Source organism: Rhineura floridana, chromosome 2, assembly GCF_030035675.1.
Source record: "Rhineura floridana isolate rRhiFlo1 chromosome 2, rRhiFlo1.hap2, whole genome shotgun sequence".
Taxonomy (NCBI): Eukaryota; Metazoa; Chordata; class Lepidosauria; order Squamata; family Rhineuridae; genus Rhineura; species Rhineura floridana.
The window spans coordinates 183,293,111-183,316,299 of NC_084481.1; the positions used below are offsets into that span (position 1 = coordinate 183,293,111).

Below are 23,189 nucleotides of genomic sequence, written 5' to 3' on the forward strand. Positions count from 1 at the left end.
TAAATCACTCCTGGGGCATGGTATCACCACCCACAACGATTCTGTGGAGGAGTCCGCCTCTTTTGGGGTTTCGAGCTTGCTGGATTCAATGCCTTCTTTCACGTATAGAGTGACACCGCCACCAATACGTCCTTCCTTGTCCTTCCGATATAGTTTATATCCAGGGATAACCGTATCCCACTGGTTTTCTCCATTCCACCAGGTCTCCGTTATGCTCACTATATCAATGCTCTTCTCTAAGACCAAGCACTCCAGTTCTCCCATCTTGGTTCAGAGGCTCCTAGCATTAGCATACAGGCACTTGTAAGCAGTGTCTCTCTTCAAGTGTCTTTGGCACTTGTGGTTTGGCCTGTGGTAATTTTGCTCTTCTGAATTTATATCCTGTGCCCCTGCTCTCACAATGCCTACTTCTAGGCCTACCCCTTTTAAAATTTCATCATTTCTTTGGTTTTTATCCCAGGGGGGAGGTTTATTCCGAACCAGACCTTCCTCAGCTTCTGTCGGGTTTCCCCCCTCAGTCACTTTAAAAGCTGCCTCTGCCACCTTTTTAATTTTAAGTGCCAGCAGTCTGGTTCCACTCTGGTTCACGTGGAGCCTGTCCCTTTTGTACAGGCCCGGCTTGTCCCAAAATGTTCCCCAGTGCCTAACAAATCCAAACCCTTTCACCCGACACCATCGTCTCATCCACGCATTGAGACTGCAAAGCTGTGCCTGTCTGGCTGGCTGCACGTGGAACCAGTAGCATTTCAGAGAAAGCCACCTTGGAGGTCCTGGCTTTCAGCATCCTACCTAGCAACCTAAATTTGGCTTCCAGGACCTCACGGCTGCATTTCCCCATGTCATTGGTGCCAACGTGCACCACGACAACTGACTCCTCCCCAGCACTGTCTACCAAACTATCTAAACGACGGGCGATATCCACAACCTTCGCACCAGGCAGGCAAATCACCTTGCGGTCTGCATGCCCATCACACACCCCACTGTCATGTTCCTAATGATCAAATCACCCACTACAAGGATTCCTCCACCCCCCGGAGATATATCCTCAGCACGATAGCTGCTCATCCCCCAAGGGATAGGTCCCTTCTAAGGGATCGTTTCCCTCTCCCTCAGCTGGATGCTCTCCTTCCCTGAGACCATCGTTCTCCATGATAGCAGAAGAGCTATCATCCTTGGAGTGGGACACAGCTATAACGTCCCTGAAGGCCTCCTCCACACACCTCTCTGCCTCTCTCAGCTTTTCCAGGTCAGCCACCTTGGCCTCAAGGAAATGAAGTCGTTCCCGGAGAGCCAGGAGCTCATTGCACCGAGAGCACACCCATGACTTCTGTCCAACAGGCAGATAGTCGTACATGTTGCAGGCAGTGCAAAACACTGGAAAGCCCCCACACCCCTGCTGGCTTCTTACCTGCATAGTTTTGTTTAAGGTTTATTACGTTAATGGGTTGGAAACTGCGGTTTAGTTGAGGTCAGGGAACAGACGGGCAGAGTGGGGGGCCCTGGCCTCCTCGCCCTGCTGCCGAACTCGCTCTGCTGCTTAACTCGCCTTGACGCTTCGTCAGCTGGGGCTCCCTCTAGCTTGTGGAGCAGATGAAGAATTCTGAATGCTTCTGAAACTTTGGCATGAAAAGAAACAAACTCTCCAGGCAAGCCAGCAGTCTGGTTAGCCTCACTTTTATAATCCCTGAAAGGACTCCAACCTCATCGGTGTGCACTGTTTAAGTCTTCCAAACTGACAAGGTGATCCACCTTGGAGAGAAGAAATGCAACATTTGCTGAGCTGCAGCGCTAATACTGGTTTCTAATACTTTGGAAGGAGCAGCAACCTCAAACATAAATTCAAACTGTTTTAAAAAATCTGTTTGTGTAAACATATGTTTTACTTTCTAATCGCTTCTAGACTGACCTGATTATTAAAACATGTGCACATCATTGTATTCAGTGGGGCTTTATGAAGATTGAAAAATGTTCAGATAATATACAGAAGTTCTACAACAGAGGTTGCACAGAAAACTAACAAAAGTCAGAGACATATATGTTCATGGAAGAAAAAGCTATAGTGAATGATATGGAAGTATTATTTAGCAATTGTTTAAAATGTAACAAGTCTTCAGTGCCACAAGGGAGAAAAAAAATGATTTTCTTTTATCCTCCATTTAACATATTCAACTGTATACAGGAAGATTAATTACTAAAAACAATTAAGAGGGCACCTTACCTTTGCAGCAGCACAGCGAACTGCCATTGATCTATCTGTTAAGCATGAACGGGCAGCTTTGTAAATATCTCTGTGACATGGAATAGCAGCAACTCCCAGACCTTTCAATATATTTTGCAAACTCAGCATGATCTCATACCGCCCTTGAGACTGACAAGAGAAAAAGATCATCTTATTTTGGACTTATTTATTTGTTACATTTTTATGTTACTCTTCCTCGAGCAAGTTTAGAGCAATGTTTAACATCACTTCAAATATTTGAGGCAAGCTAGATTGAGAGATCTTGCCCAAGATCCCCTGGTGAACTCGATAGCAGAGTAGAAATTGGAAGCGGAGTCTCCCTACTCAAACTCCAGCACTCTAGCCTCTGTACTATTCAAGATCTCAAAACCTGTTTGAGTTCACATTCTCAGTTAAAAAGGGAGTGCACACGTAAAACAATTGCAACTATTAAAGGGAGCAATACCCTTTTAAGACAAAACAAATTTATTTACAATATTCGATTCAAGAATAAAGTAGTTTTTCAGGTATTTTAATGCCAGTGGGGTGTAGTGGTTAAGGTGTTGAACTACGACCTGGGAGACCAGGGTTCGAATCCCCACAGCCATGAAGCTCACTGGGTGACCTTGGACCAGTCACTGCCTCTCAGCCTCAGAGGAAGGCAGTGGTAAACCACCTCTGAATACCACTTACCATGAAAACCCTGTTCATAGGGTCGCCATAAGTCAGGATCGACTTGAAGGCAGTCCATTTGCATTTGCAATGAATTGATAGCATAATAATTTATGGTTCTAAAAATATACACCCAGAGGTAACTGTTAACTGTGTCAAGCCTCATAACTGCCTTGTACAGTAGGGCCCCGCTTATACGGCAGGTTCCGTTCCGGATCCCCGCCGTAAAGTGGAAAACGCCGTAAAGCGGAACCCCATTGACTTTAATGGGCCACGTTGTGCAAAAATAACGCGAAAACGTCACAAAACATCGCAAAAGGGAAAAAAACCCTTTAAAATTGAAAATGAAAGGCGCCGCATCAGCGGAACGCCTTAAAGCAGAACGCCGTAAAGCGGGGCCCTACTGTACTACAGAGTCTCTCTTAATGGGAGACATTTTTCTTTAATAAACATGTTTTATAAATAAATCTTTTTTCCAAATGACAATCCACTCATCTTGGTATTTTATTTCACTTCTGCATTTGAATTCATGCTTCCTTACCTCTGCATTCTTAATTGCTTTAAGGATATTCCCTACAGTATCCATAAAGCTGTTGCCCAAAATTCTTCCCAGTTTTTTGTACAAACAGCCCAAACAAACGACTGCAGCGCTTTTTAAAACAGAGAATTGGAAAGGAAAAAAAATGGCAGAGAGTCAACTGACAATTTACAAAATGCTCCTAGTAAGTTATGATGCCAACATTTTATTACACACAACTGTAGTTCATAATTACAAATAGCAATTAAATATTAAATTACTAAGGAAGTAAACTATAGTTCAATTTAATGATCAACATATTATAAAAGCCGAACCGATTTCACAATCATACAAAAAAGAAAATTTTAAATGAGCCTTTCAAGTCAGCTTCTAATTTAATGGATCGTTTATTTTATTTGGCACTTCCCAAACTAATCATTTAATAACAACAACAAGAAAAAAAACAGACTAGCAGGGCAGCTATGTTAGTCCATTCTGCCAAACAAGAACAGGAGGTCTGTGATACCTTTAAAAAGCCTAGCAAAGTGACTCTGGCATGAGCTTCATTTTCACATGTCTGACAAAGTAGGCTCTTCCCATCCTTGCCATCAGTGGTCAACATGACTGAACATCTTTCAGAGCGTATAACTGAAGCCCAGCTGTAGTGAGGCACAGCGACAGCAGCAACCAGTGCTGCTGACAGCTTTGCCCTCTCAGGTTTTCTTGCCATCCTTTGGCGTGCATCCAGCTAGTGCAACCAGGATGGCAATGGCGACAGGGCCATAGCAAGGAGAAGCAGCAGCAAATGCAACCTGCCAACATAAATCTAACTTAGAAAGAGAAATGTGTGATGAAAGAAAACCCATGTGGACCTGCCAATGACCACAGTTACGAGGGCAGAAGAACACCTTCTTGATCTCACTGGGATTGAGCCCTCTGGTACTCTGTTGAGACATAAAGGGAATTATTTTCAGGAGACTACTTCCTGCTCTTATGCAATTCCAAGGCCATGCATGCCTTCTATTCTCCTCTCAAAGTCTCATGGGACATGCACATTATTTATTAATTAATATACTCCTTACATACCAGAATGGCATCTTGTGAGTACATCTCCATAGCTCTAGCAGTGGGGCTATGATTGACTTTTTTCATGGCAGTGCACAATCATGTCCCTGTCACAATGTCAACCTAATATCTCTAGCCACACCAACAAATGCTGGATAAATCTCTCTGGATACTAATTGAACTGGTTGGACCATGCTACCCCATTACCTGATGCTAGACTCATTCCTGCACAGGGATGTAATTGGAGGAAAGGACAGGAGGAAAGGAAAGGCCTGTGTGTAGTAGAGTATACCAAGTGGAGCCCACTATGATTCTCTTGCCTGGACCAGCAAAAACCTGAATCAATTTGTAGTTTATATTTAACATGCCACAGACTCCTTTGTTGTTTAAAATTAAAAAGGAATATTCTAATATGACTTCACAGGACCTATTTAGACTTACAGTTTTGTAGGTAGATAACTTGGTGAATCATCTTTACTGCGAATAAGTTCATTGCATTTGTCAATTGTTTGGTGAACAGAGAAAGTGTCTCCAGAGCTATATAGTATAGCAAGGTTCTTGGCAATAAGCTGTCTGGCAGGAGGTCCTGGTGAGCTGGTTAATAAAGATACCAGTTGTTCAACAAGCTTGCTCTGTTTTTCCTTTATATCAGCCTGAAAATATGAAAAGAGTAAGTGGTTTAAATATTTAAAGTTCAAGATGGGGCAAAGTTCAATTTGTGGTGGGGTCTGAATGTGAACTTCTCCTGCTTGAAAAGCCTCATGCCTTTCTGAGTTAGGCCCAGACCTCTTCAAGTTTGAGTGTGTGCCCTGTTGCTAGGCATCCAACCTCTATTATGTGTGGTGAAACAAACACTTCTTCCCAACACATACTAGCTGTTGAGGTTTTTGGCCCATTTAGGGGAGAAAAATATGTAACAAAGGCAATTTTCTCAAAATGTTACTCTGTTCCGGTTGTACAATACTTACCCGACTGGTTGCTGGCAAAAGTTTTTCCAAAAACCTCAGCCACTCAAAAATAAACTCTGCTTTCTGAAATTCACCCAGTTGGTTATAGCCTTCTTCATTAAGTAATAAGCTGTGAGCCAACTCCATCCCTTAAAGCGTCGCTTTCTCACTATCTGAAAGCCACTCATGAAGACATTCAGGACTGTAGCTAGCTGGTATTAGCTGAATAAAATGGAACACCTGAACAAACACAAATATATAAAATATTTTAAAAATGAAAAATATTAAATATTTTTGCTCAGCCTTTAAGAGCATCTTCATCAGCGAAACAAAAACAGTCAGGATGGGTTACAGTTGTTGCTTGTACATCAAAATCTGTGGCAATATACTTGCACCGAGCGAAAGACACTGCATCATTGTAACAGACACCAGCACCACAGGTACAAGTTTCCAGATGCCATGCATCTAGAAAGGTGCTGGCCACTGTGCAAAGCACAAAATAATGCTGTAACTGTACTGGTACAAGGTATTTTGCTTCCCTTGGAACCTGACAGCAGCATAGCATCTAAAAGGGCTACATTTCAATGTCTGCTACCTTCTCCCCTGTTTCATCTTAAGGCTATGTCCAGATTTAGATTCCATGGCAAATCCCCCCCCCAATTGCTGTGTTCACTATCTAACCTGATGAAGAGTTTTGGAGGACTCAAGCACACTACTTTGGTTGGCCAAATAAAGATATTGTCCTAATATGCATTTTGGATTTTTTCTTATGGGGCAACACAGATGCCTTTACTTTCAATTAGGCACAAGTAACTACCAGCATCCATAGGACTGTCTAATATTCTTTCAGTAGTGTGGAATAAATTATATATAGATGCACAAATATTAAGAACAAAGCAATCATAATGCCAAAATACAATTTAAATAACATCTCAGAAGAATATAAAGATCAAATAGGTGTGAGGCGTTAAACTTTGCTGACAGAGAACCAGAAGAACTATGGAGTGAAGTCAGAGACATTATTAGGGAAGAATGCAATAAGATAATATCTCAAGTTAAAAAGAAAGGCCTCAATGGATGACAGAAGAAACTTTTAAAATGGTTAGAGACAGAAGGAAAGCAAAGGCAGATAGAAACACGGTTAGAACCCTAAATGCAAATATACAGCGACTACGTAGGGACAAGGAGAACTATTACAATCGTTATTGTATAGAAATAGAAGAGGACAACAAAAAGGGTAGAACAAGAGCCCTATTCGAAAAGATTAGAGAAATGAAAGGGAAATTTAAACCAAGAGTAGGGATGCTGAATAATCAACAGGGGAGCACAATGACTGACCGAGATAAAAGGAAGATGGAAGCAATACACTAAAGAACTCTATAAAAATAGAGATGCCAGGATGACAGATTCATTCATGGAGAAACCAGAACCAGAAGTTTTAGAATGTGAGGTGAAAGCTGCTCTTAAAATACTTGGAACTAACAAATCACCAGGAACAGGTGGCATATCAGTAGAGTTGCTACAAGCTACTGAGACTAAATTTGTCCAGATTTTGACAAAAACTTGTAAACAAATATGGAAAACAAAACAACGGCCCACAGACTGGAAGAGTCCAATATACATCTCAAAGAATGCAGTAATTAATGAACTATTGCCTTAATATCCCAAGTAATGTAATGCTCAAGATTCTACAACAAAGGCTCTTACCAAATATGGAGCGAGAAGTGCCAGATGTCTATGCTAGATTTAGAAAGGGAAGAGGCATCAGAGATCATATTGCAAACATACATTGGGGAATTAAACGGAACAAGGAATTTCAGAAGGAAATCACCCTGTGCTTTATAGATTACAGCAAAGCCTTTGACTATGTAGATCATGAAAAATGTTGGAATGCTGTGGGGGTGCCACAGCATCTGATTGTCCTGATGCACAACCTATACTCTGGACAAGAGGCTACACTAAGGACAGGATATGGAGAAACTGATTGGTTCCCAGTCGGAAAGGGTGTGAGACGGGTGTATTTTATCATCCTATTTGTTTAATCTATATGCAGAACACATCATATGCAGAACCATACTACTAGCAGAAACCAGTAATGATTTGAAACAAATGCCGTTGAAAGTTAAAGAGGAAAGCACAAAAGCAGGACTACAGCTGAACGTCAAAAAGACTAAAGTAATGACAACAGAAGATTTGTGTAACTTTACAGTTGACAATGAGGACACTGAACTTGTCAAGGACTATCAATACCTTGGCACAGTCATTAATCAAAATGGAGCCAATAGTCAAGAAATAAGAAGGAGGCTAGGATTAGGGAGGGCACTATGACAGAACTAGAAAAGGTCCTCAAATGCAAAGATGTATCACTGAATACTAAAGTCAGGATCATTCAGATTCCCAATCTCTATGTATGGATGTGAAAGTTGGACAGTGTAAAAAAACAGATAAGAGAAAAATCAACTCATTTGAAATGTGGTGTTAGAGGAGAGCTTTTTGCATACAATGGACTGTGAAAAAGACAAATAAGTGGGTGTTGGAATAAATTAAACCAGAACTGCCGGGTTCTGCCCTGGGCTCCTGCCGGGAGGAAGGGTGGGATATAAATCAAATAATAAACAAACAAACAAACAATCACTAGAAGCTAAAATGATGAAACTGAGGTTATCATACTTTGGACACATAATGAGAGGACAGGATTCACTAGAAAAGACAATAATGCAGGGAAAAACAGAAAGGAGTAGAAAAAGAGGAAGACCAAACAAGAGATGGATGATTCCATAAAGGAAGCCACAGCCCTCAACTTACAAGATCTGAACAGAGTGGTTTATAACAGATGCTACTGGAGGTCGTTGATTCATAGGGTCACCAAAAGTCGTAACTGACTTAAAGGCATATACAGGCATACCCCGCTTAACGCCGCTTCACTTAACGTCACCTCGCTATAACGTACATGCTCCATATGCCTGTATTTCTCCAGAAACACAGCTAGCAAACCACTTACAGGGTTAGGGTTAGGGAGAGGCACGGCAGCGCAGCCGCTTTAGCACGTGGGGGTGGAAATAGACTCGATTGCACCACCGCAAATCAGCTGGGAGGCGCGATCGCGATCAGCTGAGAGGCATGGCAGTGCAGCAGCAGAGGCTTTAGCGCGGGGCTTTGAGGATCCACATGAAGGAGAGGGAAAAAAAGTTTTAAAAGGTAGTGCTTCACTTTAAGGACATTTTTGGTTTACGTACTCGCTCTGGTCCCATTGAGTACATTAATGAGAGGTATTACTGTAACAACAACATATTAAAAGAGAAATGAGGGGAAAATAACATTTTTATGTCTGTCACAGTTTGGACCTAGAAGCTATGTAGCATTGAAGAAAACGCCCCAAAAAACATCACACAACTCAAACATCAGTTTGCCATGCCCCCCCAAACTGCAGCTTCAGAAATATAATATATACATAATTTTTTCAAAAAAAAAAAAAAAAGGTGACTTCGCTTGTGCCTGCTTTTGAGACAGGCTCCCGCCTCAGAAGAAGCTTATTCAGATATAAATCAGTCAGAACATTTTTTTTTTTTGACTGATGAAATTTCTCCCGGGCAGGGAGAAACGTAGAGATCAACCTCAAAAGCCTGTTTTTGTTGGGAGGACTGGATTTCATTAATTTATGAGAAAAGGTCCAGTCAGCAATGCCGGACGGACTTCCGAACAAGCTCTATCTGATTAATGCGACACGTTTATCTTTTCTTCAAAGAGAAAATGGACTAACAGGCAAGCACCCTTCTTTCTATTCTTTTTTTACTTGGTTTAAATTGTTGCAGCGAAAAGAGATTTGTCAAATGAATCAGCTTTAAAGAACTTCTGGGTGAGCTATAACTCTTCTCTGTTATTCACGAAATTAACAGCTTATCTCTGCTTCTATTGCAAAAAGCTGTCCTGGAAGTGCATTCTAAAGATATAAACAGAAGAGGGATTTCTATTCCGAGGAGAAAAAAATAAAAAATATGAACTTTGGAACATTATATTGTCTGGGACTATTCTCTTTTTGGTCTATTTTATTTTGACGAATCTGCTTCTTCACGATGCCACTAACTGTTTTGATGCTGGGAACTAAATTTGTTTTGTATTCTTGAACATAGAGAGATAAGGCAGGCTGCTCTGTTTATACTGTGATGTCATCAAGTCTGGAATATTAACCCAATTGTTGCTGAAATAAGAAGTGGTTCTTCTTTATTTTTGTTTTGTTTTGTTTTCGTGGTTTTAAAAATGGCAATCAAGAAAGTGGCTGAGAATCTGGAAGTAATTATGTTTCAGAAAATAATGGATGAGATTGAGATAACGAAACAAACCCTGCGACAGGGCAGTAAGGAGCTGAAAATTGAACTGAGCAAAATGACGCAGGAGCTTAAAGAAATAGGGGATCCTGTGAGAGAGGAGAATGAGATCAGAGATGAGAAAAGAAAAAATAAAGGGAAGATACAAGCCCTGGAGATTGGAACAAATGTGGAATTGGAAAAAGATCTGGAGTTTATGGATATTAGAAATAAAATCTACTGTTTGGAATTTAACGTTATCTCTGAAGAAATTAATGAAGATATTAGAGATAAAGTTATCAATGGCTTGGATAATTTTCTGGACTGGAATGAAGTGATGGAGCTTGATATAGAGAAAATCTATGGAATTAACTGCAGCCATGTGACAATGGAAAAACTCTCAAGAGATGTGCCAGTGCATTTTGTAAAAAAGAAGAACAGGGATATGACTTTACAACAATATTTCAGCAACTTATTCAGAATCGATGGCAAGAAAATATTTGGGATAGAGGAAATTCCCATCAGACTCTTATTATATGACTATGGCTATGACAGCAAGATTATTATGGAATACTGATAATGGAAGATTGGACACTGAAATTACTGGACTTAACAGGACTATTGAAGATGGAAGATGGAATTAATATGGATAATGGAATAATGGCTATTGAAATTATTGGACCTAACAGATTTTGATGAGATGGATTAATCGATATGTTTATTTGGACTATGGTTATGACAATAAGATTATTATTATTATTAACGAGATGGATTAATCGACATGTTTATTTGGAGAAAAATTGATAGATATATTTCTTAAAGAATTGAAACCTCTCTTTGACTTTTTGTGGAAAGAATAAAGTAATGTTTATGAGATTTGACGATTAATTAAGATAACTACTGGAGGAAAGTGATTTTATAATATAATTTAAGAGACAGGATTGTTATATATTGTAGACCTATAACTGATCTGCAACAAATGGGAAGTCAACATTTTATTTTTTTGTTTAATCATTTTTGTTTTGTTTTGTTTTTTGTCTTTGAATGTTTTATGATTTTGTTTTGTTTGTTTTATGAAAATTTGAATAAAAATTATTGTAAAAAAATATATATACATAATTTTTTCATGCAGTAAAATGTATAGCAATTTGCAGAATACCTCAGAGGTGTGTACCTAGAAGTAAGCTTATGGATTTCAATAAAACTTCCTAGTAAGTTAACATAGAAGGATCACAATCTAAGCGTGAATTATAGAGAACAAATTGTACACTAGAGGAGTTTATTCCTGTTTAGAAAGCATCTAGCAAAACAGTATAAATAATTAATAGGGCCTTTCTCTTGAATTACATCAGACAATCAGATCTCACTGGACTGTTCAGTTGTATTTGTGTTTTATCTCTCATTTGGACTGTAGAAATTCCTTCCTCCCTGCCATTAATTCTTTCTGTCAGAAAATAAAGATAGCCTTGTATCCTATGGAGAAGACTCTTCTTTTTTCGCATCCCCTGCTCTATACGGAATACATGTACATGTACCCAAAAGCTGGTCTTCAAGAATAAATCAGCTTCCAGAAGAAAATAAACGTCTATATATCTGTTTTTATAAGGAATTTTTTTCCAGATATTGTTTTGTATTCTCCTTTGTAAATGTCAGTTAAAGCTGAAAGAGGGAATAAATGGTAATTCTTCATATAAATGAATCATCATACAAGGAGGTGATTCATACTCAAAAATGTAGCATCATTGTAACGTACAGTTGTGTACTCAGCCCAGCTGCTAGCTTTGAAGTGAAAGCTAGTTGCATGGATCTAATTTGAACCAGACTAAATTGCTTTTTCAAGCACAGCCCTTTCTTTAGTGCATTTTTACAGATACACTGCAGCCTTTGGATCAGGGCAGATTTATTTTAAAAGATGTGATCAACCTTCTTTAACCAGGCTGATCCTCTGTGTGGCAACCTTTCAAGTACTTGAAGAGTGGTATCATACCTCCTCTCAGTCTTCTCCTCTCAAGGCTAAACACGCCCAGTTCTTTCAGTCTCTCCTCATAGGGCTTTGTTTCTAGTCCCCTGATCATCCTTGTTGCCCTCCTCTGAATCTGTTCTAGTTTGTCTGCATCCTTCTTGAAGTGCGGAGACCAGAACTGGATGCAGCACTCAAGATGAGACCTAACCAGTGCTGAATAGAGGGGAATTAATACTTCACGTGATTTGGAAACTATACTTCTGTTAATGCAGCCTAAAATAGCATTTGCCTTTTTTGCAGCCACATCGCATTGTTGGCTCACATTCAGCTTGTGATCGACAATTCCAAGATCCTTCTCCCATGTCGTATTGCTGAGCCAAGCATCCTCCATCTTATAACTGTGCATTTGGTTTCTTTTTCCTAAGTGTAGAACTTTGCATTTATTCCTGTTGAATTTCATTCTGTTGTTTTCAGCCCAATGCGCCTCCTCATCCAAGTCATTAATGAAAAGATTGTGAAGAGCACTGGGACCAGGACTGAGCCAACCTGAGTGCCCTATTGTAGGGTAGAAGGGTGGGATATTTATTTATTTATTACATTTATATATCGCCCCATAGCTGAAACTCTCTGGGTCGGCTTACAGCAATTAAAAACAATGAAAACCAATATACAAATTTTAAAACACAAAAACAATTTAAAAACACCATTTAGCCCTCATTCATATTTTTAATGCATGTAGTATTGCTGAGCCAGGTATCCCCCATCTTATAACTGTGCATTTGGTTTCTTTTCCTAGGTGTAGAATTTTGCACTTATCCCTGTTAAATGTCATTCTGGTTTTTTTTTAGCCCAATGCTCCAGCCTATCAAGATCACTTAGAATTTTGTTTCTGTCCTCAGCGTATTAGCTATCCCTCACAAGTTCATTTATATCATTTGCAAATTTGATAAGCATTCCTTGCACCTCCTAATCTATCACTGATAAAAATGTTGAAGAACTCTGGGCCCAGGACTGAGCCCTGCAGTACCCGCTCGTTACCTCCCCCACAGTTTGAGAAGGAACCATTGATAAGCACTCTTTGGGTACTATTATGTACCCAACTGTGGATACACCTGATAGTTGTTCCATCCAGGCCACATTTAGCTAGTTTGCTAATCAGAATATCATGGGGCACTTTCTCAAAAGCTTTGTTGAAGTCGAGATATATTATATCCACAGCATTCCCACAGTCTACCAGGGAAGTTACCTGATCAAAAAATGAGATAAGATTAGACTGGCAGGATTTGTTCTTGATAAATCCATGTTGGCTTCTACTAATCATTGTTTTCAAGGTGCTTACAGACTTGACTGCTTTAAAATCTGCTCCACTATAATTTTCCCAGGGATCGATGTCAGGCTGACTGGTCTGTAGTTCCCAGGTTCCTCCTTTTTGCCCTTTTTGAAGATTGGGACAACATTAGTCCTCCTCCAATCATCTGGGACTTCACCCATTGTCCATGATTTTGCACAGATAATAGACAGTGGTTCTGAGAGTTCTTCAGCCAGTTCCTTCAATACTCTAGGATGCAGTTCATCAGGCCCCTGCAGATTTGAACTCATTCAAAGTGATTAGGTATTCCTTAACCATTTGTCTATCAGTCCCAAGCTACAATCCTGCCCCTTCAACTTCATGTTTCCCAGTAGTCATAGACCCTCCTTTGGGAGAAGACTGAACCAAAGTAGGAATTGAGTACTTCTGCATTTTCTTCGTCATCTGTTATCATTTTGCCATCCTCATTGAGTAGCTGTTCCAGCATTTCTTTTTTCTTTTATTATGGCTGTCCCTGAAGAAAGCTTTTTTGTTGCTTTTGGCATCTCTCACTAACCTCAGCTCATTCTCAGCTTTAGCCTTCCTGAAGCCATCCCTGTAATTCCATGCTACCTGTCTGTACTCTTTGTGGTCTGGCCTTCCTTCCACTTTCTGTATGTGTCCACTTTTGTTTTCAGGTCATCTCTAAGCTTTTTGTGAAGCCACATTGGCTTCTTCTGCTGTCCTCCCCCTTTTTTCCTTGATGGAATTGTTTGCCATTGTGCCTTTGGAATTTCCTGTTTTAGAAACTCTCACCCAACATGGACTCCTTTTCTCATTAGGGTTGCTTGCCATGGAACCTTACTTACTATTGTTCTGAGTTTATTAAAATTGGCTTTCCTGAAGTTCGGGTAGGCATATGGCTATCCTCAGCTTTTGCTTCCTTTAAAATCAAGAACTCTAGTATAGAATAGTCACTTTCTCCCAGAGTCCCCGTAACTGCCACTTCATCCACCAAGTCATCTCTGTTGGTTAGAATCAGGCCAACACACGTAGCAGAGCACACTATGGATTTGGTTTTCTCAGTCATGCAGAGAGAGGGTGATCTGAAGGTGGGGGACATAAAAACAGTCCCTGTGTCATGGTCTGATCACCTGCTGTTGAGCTTTAGAATTACAGTGGCCTTTTCCCTCTGCAGGGGTAGTAAATCTATTAAGATGGTCCGCCTCTAAAGACTGATGGATCCTATTGGTTTTCAGAGGGCTCTGGAGAGTTTTCTAGTTGGCATGGCCAGCTCTTCTGTCAAAGCCCTGGTTGATCTGTGGAATACAGAGATGATGGATGATTGACATGACTGCCTCTGTGTGTCTTCTCCCAAGTGGCACAACTCCATGGTATACCCCAGCGCTAAGAGCAATGAAGAGAGAAGGGATATGGCTTGAGCGCAGGTGGAGAAAAACTCCTAACGAATGTAACCAAACACTAAGCCTACTCAGTGGCAGTGAAGGTGCTGAAGAAAACTTACTTCTCTGCCTCCATTGCATCTTCAGCTTGCCGTCCAGCTGAGCTGTTTAGACTGGCTAAGGGCTTATTACATACTGGCCCTGGAGAGGTGGCAGAGCCATCTAAAGCTTGCTGTGTCGTGCTTGTTGAGGATAAAATCACTTCCATCAGCTGGGATTTGGACTCCATTGTTGATGCTCACAATCCAGGTGATGTGTCAGGAGTGTTTTCTTATCCAATGTCATTAGATGAGTTTCAGTTGCTGCAGCTTGAGGACATGGACAAGTTACTTGGTTGGGTCTGTGCAACCCCTTGTGTCTTGGACACTTGCCCTTCATGGCTGATAAAATCTGGCACAGAGGGCACATCTGGGTGAGCCAGGGAGAAAATTAATGCTTCTCTCCAAAAACAAGTGTTCCCAGGATGCCTGAAGGAGATAGTAAGACCACTCCTGAAGAAGTCTTCCCTGGGCTCGGAAGAGCTTAAGAATTTTAGACCAGTAGCAAATATCCCCCTTCTCGAGAGGGTGGTTGCCAACCAAATCCAGGTACTCTGAGAGGAGACAGATTTTCTAGATCCATTTCAATCCGGATTCAAGCCTGGGTTTCATATGGAAATTGCCTTGGTCGCCCTGTACAATGACCTGTGTCGGATACCGGCGGCACCACATTGTGGTGGTTCTGTTCCTACTTGGATGGCCAGCTCAAGAAGGTGGTTCTTGGGAAGCAATGCTCAGCTCTATGGGTTCTCCAATATGGGGTCCTGCAGGGGTCATTTATGTCCCCCATGTTGTTTAACATCTACATGAAACCACTGAATGGGGTCATACAGAGTTTTGGAGTGCATTGTCATCAGTATGGTGATGACACACAGCTCTATTTCTCCTTTTCATCTTCTACAGGTGAGGCAGTAGATGTATTGAATCAGTGCTTGGTTGTGATAAGGACTGGACAAGGGCCAGTAAACTGAAGCTTTATCCAGACAACACTGAGATGCTGGTGGTAGGTGGTTTCTCTGACCAGCTGAGTGGTGTGTGGCCTGCCCTAGATGGGGTCACACTCCCTCTGAAGGAATGGGTTTGTAGTTTGTGGGTTCTCCTAGATCCCCTGTGGTCACTTGAGGCACAGGTGGTCTCAGTGGCATGGAGTGCCTTCCATCAGCTTAGGCTGGTGGCCCAACTGTGACCCTATTTGGACAGGGATAACCTGGCCACTGTAATCTATGCTCTGGTAACCTCAAGATTGGATTACTGCAATTTACTTTACGTGGAGCTGCCTTTGAAAATAGTTTGGTAGCTTCAATTAGTGCAGAATGAAGCTGCCTGAATGGGTTCAAGGTGAACAGAGCATATAACACCTATCATGTTCCAATTGCACTGGGCTGCCTGTATGCTTCCAAGCCTAATTCAAAGTGCTGGTTTTGACCTATAAAGCTCTTTATGGCTCAGGATCCCAATATCTTCTGGAACACCTCTTCTGATATGAACCTACCTGAACCCTTAGATCTTCCTCTGAGGCTGTTCTCCAGGTCCCCCCTCTGAGGGAGGCTCAGAGGGTGGTGACAAGGGAGAGGGCCTTTTCAGCTGTGTCTCCCTATCTGTGGAATATGCTCCGTAGTGAAGTCCGCCTACAACCTTCATTGACATCTTTTTGGCTCCAGGTAAAAACATATGAACACATGAAGTCAAAGTATAATAAAACATGATATATTTTGAAAAATATGCAGAAATAAATGATGGAAAATATGGTCCATGGCTGATAGCCAGAAGTATGCACAATATTGACCAACTTCTAATGTACATGCAATTTACTCCCACAAATTGTGATATAAACTGCTTGCTGTGCTGACAAGATATACATGCACTCCCAATGACAACACAGTAAGAAATTACAAAGGTATTCTAATACAGAGGAATAAAATGCAAAGATAAAATACACCACATATCTCAAATAATTTGCCAGATGCGTTTTGACTTGAGATGAGTCTTCTTCAGTGGCATGTATTTGGAAAGTTTGTTTGAGCATGGATTTAGATAAGGCAATACAGTAGAGCCCCGCTTTACGGCGCTTCGCTAATGCAGCAGTCTCAAATAGATGCAATTAGACTAAAGCCCCACTCATATGGTGCTTGTTCTGCTTTTACGGCAGTTTTGGGGCATCATGCACCATTCTTTCAATGAGTTCCCCCTTTCAGTTGTTATCGCTTTTCAGCGGGGTCCAGAACGTAACCCACTGTATGAGTGGGGCCCTACTGTACAAGTGAACTAAGTTGCTGCTGCAGATATCATCTATGGAAAATACTTTACAATCCTTCCATTATACATCAAGATCCAAGCCCAAATATTATACTTTTCTCCTTTTTTGCTTCTGTTCTGCATGCATATGCTTCCTATTCCTATCCAGATAAAAACATACCTTTTCTCCCACACATTTGATAGATTGAGATGTTTTGTTTTAATATGCTGCCAAACCTTCCTGTGGCTGCATGGGAATGCTATTGTTATGTTTTTATAGTGTTTTATTTGTTTTTGTTTTAACTTTGTGTAAGTCACTTGGGGACCTTCGAGTATCAAGTGACTAATAAATTATCATCATCAAAGAAAAATAAGATCAAGAAGGCACAAATTACAAAGTGAAAGAGTTACAAATTCCAGAGTTTCAAATACTAATGGAGGAGTCTGTTGATGTTCTTATTTCATTTGTGTAGCCAACAAACTGGTATGTTTTTAAACACATGGAACCTTTGCGTCAGCTTCTAACTAGCACCAAGTATCAGACCTTCCAGTACCAGTACTCAAGCATGCCCCCCTTCAGGTCCCTCCAATGCTTTCCTATAGCACCAACTTTAGCTTCTGAATTTCTGATTCCAAACACTCAGTATTCTCTGGGATGTTTCCAATTTAGGATTTTTATTTATAGACATTTAGAAACCATTGTTTTGGTCACAGTCAACATGCAAAAGGATTTACCACCAGTGTCTGTTCAGGTTCTCAGTCATACCTAGGTCTGACACCTGAGTAGACAATAGAATTCTACCCCTGTTTATACACCACGTGTATGGGTTCTGGGAGGAATCCTTTAAGACACCGGTGAGACATTTAACACTACCTGTATTACTGTATTTTATCAATTGTATTCTAACAATTTTGTAAGTCGCCTAGAGTGGCCATTGGCCAGATAGGCGACGAAGAAATTAAATTTATTATTATTTATTATACCTAACATCTCAGGAATAGTTTTTCTAGGAACTGCAATACATCTGATCCAAAATCTCCTCCTAGAAGTGTCTGTAGATATAGCTATCTATCTGTTCATTTCACCTTGTGTAAATGTGGTCCTGCAGTCATACCAAGGATTTGTTTCCATGATAGCCTGATGTACATGTTCAATTTGCTATGCATACATTCAATTTGCCCTGCACATATTTAAAAAGGGGTCTACGTGATTCAAATCTGAGAATGCAATTCTATACACTTACTTAGCAGTAAGCCCTATTGAACTAAATGGGGCTTACTTCTGAAAAGACTTGTATAGGAGTGAGTTGTCAATCTGTTTATCTTCTAGCCAACTTATGAAGATAGTAGGGGGTTAGGCATATGTGTGCATGTGTTGTAATTTCCCTTCTGCTCACATAAAGGAGACATCCTATTACTGACTAAGGCTGCAATCTGAAATCCACTTACCCGGGATTCAACAGGACTTACTTCTGAAAAGACATGGTTAGGATTTCACTGTAAGTATATTAACATACCTATCAATGACCTAATGGACTTTCCTCCTACAGTACAACTGCAACAAGGAAACAGACTGTATATACAAAGTAATAATATATTTTCTAATAGTTGATGACAGGGATTAAAACTTCTTCCCACAGTAGAACATTCATGGGTGGCATAACCTAGAAAAACCCAACCTAAAGTTTTCCCCTTTTTCTCTCAGTTTCATATACTTAGACCCTACATTTGTATGAAATTATAATAATAAATTTATTCCAAACTGGCAAATCCAACTTGAAGTTATCATATTTGCTCTTGTAGAACTTTGTCAAAATTTAGTAAATTCATCTTTAATTCTCAGCTGACTGCAGGGCAAGATAATGTTCAGTTCTCTATTTCCAATCCTCAGGCATGATTACTGTTGCTTATATTGCCAAAAAAGCACCACCCACAAGAAGAGAACCCCGAGGTTTGCAAAAATACAAGTAAAACATAAAAAACATAGGGGGTGGAAATCACCACAAAAGTGCAATGAAGACTGAGCATGCTCAATGGCCACAGACTGCTGACTGACTGTTGGGGGTCGGAATGGAATGTCCTGTAGGAGGGCATGGCTGGCTGGCTGGCTGAAACACACTGAACAGGAGCACTCTACTCTGCAACATTTTGTTGCAAGTCCCACTTGTATATTCCATTTTGTCTGATGCAACAACTTGTGGGTTCTCTGTATGTGTTTAAAATGATGAAACATTATCTGTAGCTATAATAAATCTACATTTTTACATTATCTGTAACTATAATAAATGTGATTGTAACAAATATTGAACTTATTTAAGAAACAAGTCCTTCTGATCTAAATGCCAAGAACTACTTTGCCTTCCTTTCAGCATCTAACTCATGGGTGGGGAACCCTTGGCTCTCCAGATGCTGTTGGACTACAACTCCCATCAGCCTTGACTTATTTGATCATGCTGGCTGGGATTGATGAAAGATGGAGTTGAGCAACATCTCAAGAGTCAGAGGTACCCCACCACTGATCTAACCCATCCCCCTAGTGCCAGTTATAAAGAACAATTTGAAAAATTGAAAGATATACCTCAAATGTGAACAGAATATAAAAGTAACTGCAAGCTTAGCATAAACCCCATTATTAACTTGTGCAAGATGCTGAACACTAAACACAAAGTTCACATATATGACTGACACACACAGAACAATGAAAATAATTAAATTAAACCTTTATAGACTTAAAGTTCCAAATCCAACAGTCATTCTTCTTAATATGCTTTCCAGATACTGAAGTTATAAAGATTTCTCTTCAACAGCAAAACTGTGCCTTTTCACTGTATACAGTACCTTTCAAACTTCCATTCAACGTAACTACATCAGCAACTACAATTTGCTTCTGTAGCCTGATAGGCTGTTTTTGCAAAGTTGCGATTTGTTCTCTCTCCCTGCCCCTATTCTACAAAAAAATAGGCTGGAATCATTTCACTTATATCCCACATTTCCTTCAGGGCAGCCATCCCCATCCTGGTGCCCTCCAGACGTTTTGGACAAGGGGCTTGTCCGCATTTGAGCATTATTTAGCTGTTAATCCATGTTTTCCCCATTTGAATTAGAGCACAGTAGTCCACACCTGCACATATTTGAATTTATGTATGAGAAGCAACTTCGGTCTTTCCTACTCATACCAGTAGTGTTCCCTTTTGTGTTTGACCCTGCCCTCTAATTTGTTGATTCTGTTATGTCAATTAAGTACTGACAGGGCATGCCCACAGCTAGCTAGCTGCGTGTGCACCTTGTTTTTTAAAAAAATGTGCAAAAAGTGTGCAAAAGCACAGTCAGACAATTGTAATTTTGCTTGTGCAGTTTTCTGCTTTTGTGCAATGTGCAAATCTGAAGGATATATATATATGGCTATGTTCCTGATATGCTCTTACCAGCATGCTTGAAAAGAAATGAAGGCAACTGTTAACCTAGCTACAAAACAATATTATTACTAGCAAGTGTAATGTTTAGCCTCTCTTATTTTATCATAGTCTTTATGCATGTAAATGTTTCAGTTATCAGTTACTGAGATGTGGTCTACATGGGACTTTGCAAAACAGCTAACTGGGACTGGGAGCTTGGACTATCTTGGCTCCTGGTCCATTTCTGAGTTTAATTCAAAGTGCTTACTTTAAAAGCTTAAAAATCAAGTACTTGTCAGATAATATTTTCCTGTATCAGACTGACCAATATCATCCTCAGAAGCTCTCCCCATGGTGCCCCAACTTTCTGAGATAAGGTGAGTGGCAAGTAGTCCCAACTAGTTCTTGGGACATTCTTCATTGAGAAGGGTGGCTTGGCACCTATATTAATGACATTTTGGCATTGTGTTTTAATAATAATAAATGATAATAAACTTTAATTTATAGGCCGCCTATCTAGCCAATGGCCACTCTAGGCGGCTTACAATAAAACATAATAAAATACAATAACAATATAGCCAGTACAGTATAATACAAAAATTACAGTATTTAGTAGATTGTTTTTACAGTTCTAGGACTAGTTCACCTTGGAAGTCTCAAAGGTCATAAAGGCCTGATGGAAAAGCCAAGTTTTCAGGCCCCGGCGAAATATATCTAGGGAAGGGGCATGTCGAAGATCCACTGGGAGGGAGTTCCAAAGCGTGGGGGCTGCCACAGAAAAAGCCCTCTCTCGAGTCCTCACCAACCTAGCCACTTTAGTCGGCGGAACCGAGAGAAGGCCCTGAGTGGCAGATCTTGTAGGGCGGGTATACTGGGCCGAAACCGTATAGGGATTTAAAGGTTAATACCAACACCTTGAATTGAGCCCGGAAAATAACTGGAAGCCAGTGGAGATTGTATAACACTGGGGTAATATGATCATAACGGCGGCTATTCGTAAGTAAACGAGCCGCCGTGTTTTGTACCAGTTGTAATTTCCGGACTGTTTTCAAGGGTAACCCCACGTAGAGCGCATTGCAGTAGTCTAAACGAGAGGTGACCAGAGCATGTACTATGAGTGGGAGCTGGTGGACAGGAAGATAGGGTTGCAGCCTTCGGATGAGACGCAATTGACCCCAAGCTGCCCGGCACACCGATGAAACCTGGGCCTCCATGGACAGCCCGGAATCAAGGATCACCCCGAGGCTGCGGACCTGGTCCTTCAGGGGCAGTTTTACCCCATTAAACACCAGGTCAGTATTTCCCAACCTTCCTTTGTCTCCCACGAGCAGTACTTCCATTTTATCAGGATTCAGCTTTAGCCTGTTTCTTCCCATCCATCCACTCACGGATTCCAGGCACACATTTTTATTCACACAAGCGTTAAAACCTTTTAGCCACTATGTAAGTTTTACCTGCTGTATCTTAATTATGATTAATGTTTATTTACTTTACAGTTTTCCTGGTTTTGTGCAATTCTTGTATTGTTCTTATTATTTTAATTTGAACCCCCCTGAGAATATTCATGTGATGAATATGGGGATTGTAATTATAACTAGCTAATCATGTGTATAAAAGCAACAGAGCATTTTCTAAGGTGCATATTCAAGATCTCTCTGTTATTCCTTAACGCACTTCTAGCTCAGTCCAATGCACATTTATCCAATTATAAGACTCAGTGAGTTCAACTGGATGTACTCCCCAGAAAGGTTTAAGATTGCAAGCTTTAAGCACCCCCTCTTCTACCAACAAAGTGGCTAAAGGGTGGGCTTTTCCAACACTTACGTTACATATGTAACACTTGTTATTCTGTCTATATTGGTAACAGAGTACATAACCCAGGGAATGGTTTGTATTCCAGATTAATTCATTCAAAGTGAAAAACAAAAAAGGAGTGATCTGATATGCCCTCCTAATGGTGAAAGCTTAACAGCACACCTTTTCAACCATGCTGCATGATACTAGACAGCCAGATTTCCAAGCTAGCCATATCCTTTGTCCATTGTGAGCCTATATTTATTCCACAACCCCCAAAATTATAATTTATAATTTGCATTAAGTCAAAAATCCTTATACTTTGCATTAATAAGTCAAAGTAGCCACTATCATTCCATTCCATACTCAGAATCAATAAAGGCATATAAAGAAACTTGCTTTACATGTAAAAATAAACAGAAAAGGTTACCAACCACCCTAATCGAGTTTGACAGGGAGTAACTCATTAGCTTTAAGTGATCTTGATTTTGTGCTTAGTTCTACAGTCGGGGGCTGGTGTCTATTCATATATGCTGAAAGCTGGCCACACTGACTTCCACTCACACCTTCTCTAGGGGAAGCAAGTACATTTTCTTTGGCTTGGAGACTTGGGAATATCTATCTTTTAGGGACCTCCACCATCCTTTTATAGAGGCTGACGGATTGTCCTCAGCAGCTTTTTGTCCCCTACACTCTCCTTCCTTGTTGGAAGCCTCGGTACGAACACCTCGAAACTTTTAGGTGGACATCTCTTGCCTTCTGCTACAGCAATTCCCATAAGAATATGAAAAGAGGAGCGTCTCGTTGTACCCTCAACGCCAGCTCTTAAAAAAATTTTTTTAAGTGTCCTAAGTCGCCTCACTCTATCAGCAGGGAACAGACAAGTGTCCCAAACCCAGATTGCTCTCGACGGCTGCCGAATCTCCTCACGCCCTTCCAGTCGCAGAACCTCCCTTGCATACTTCCGACCACCGCCCCGAGGTGATTCCTAACCTGCCAGCATCGGGTTAATCCTATCTCGTCCGTCCCCACAAAGAAAAAAGCAAGAAGGAGCTGCCTCTGCTAAGGTTACCTGGCCGGCCTGCATCCAGCTTACCCGGGGAAGTCTCCTCTCCCTCTCGCTGTCTCCTCGGGATCTGCAGAGGCTGCCACCTCGGAATTGGGAATTCACGGGCGAGAACTCCCACCTCTTCCTCCACCGCCGCCTCTCTTCGCCCTGAACCAGGGAAGCCCGCACCCTCCCCTCGGTGAGGAGGAGGAGCTGCTCTCCTGTGGCTTCCTCCCTCTTTC

The 23,189-nt window shown here is 40.9% G+C and overlaps 1 protein-coding gene across 5 annotated transcripts in view; it reads right to left on the reverse strand.

Moving 5' to 3' along the window:
- Positions 1-23,189, reverse strand: part of HEATR5A (HEAT repeat containing 5A) — a 144,875-nt gene extending 121,686 nt beyond the window's left edge. For 3 of the 5 annotated variants that reach the window (XM_061611593.1, XM_061611592.1, XM_061611590.1), the window contains exons 1-5: positions 22,972-23,189; positions 5,441-5,659; positions 4,914-5,125; positions 3,432-3,540; positions 2,219-2,368 (exon numbers count right to left, since the gene is read on the reverse strand). In XM_061611593.1, the coding sequence (XP_061467577.1) occupies positions 2,219-2,368; positions 3,432-3,540; positions 4,914-5,125; positions 5,441-5,566 (597 nt within the window). In that variant the 5' untranslated portion in view covers positions 5,567-5,659; positions 22,972-23,189. The remainder of the gene's footprint in view (positions 1-2,218; positions 2,369-3,431; positions 3,541-4,913; positions 5,126-5,440; positions 5,660-22,971) is intronic. The other 2 variants (XM_061611591.1, XM_061611594.1) reach the window with 2 other exon arrangements.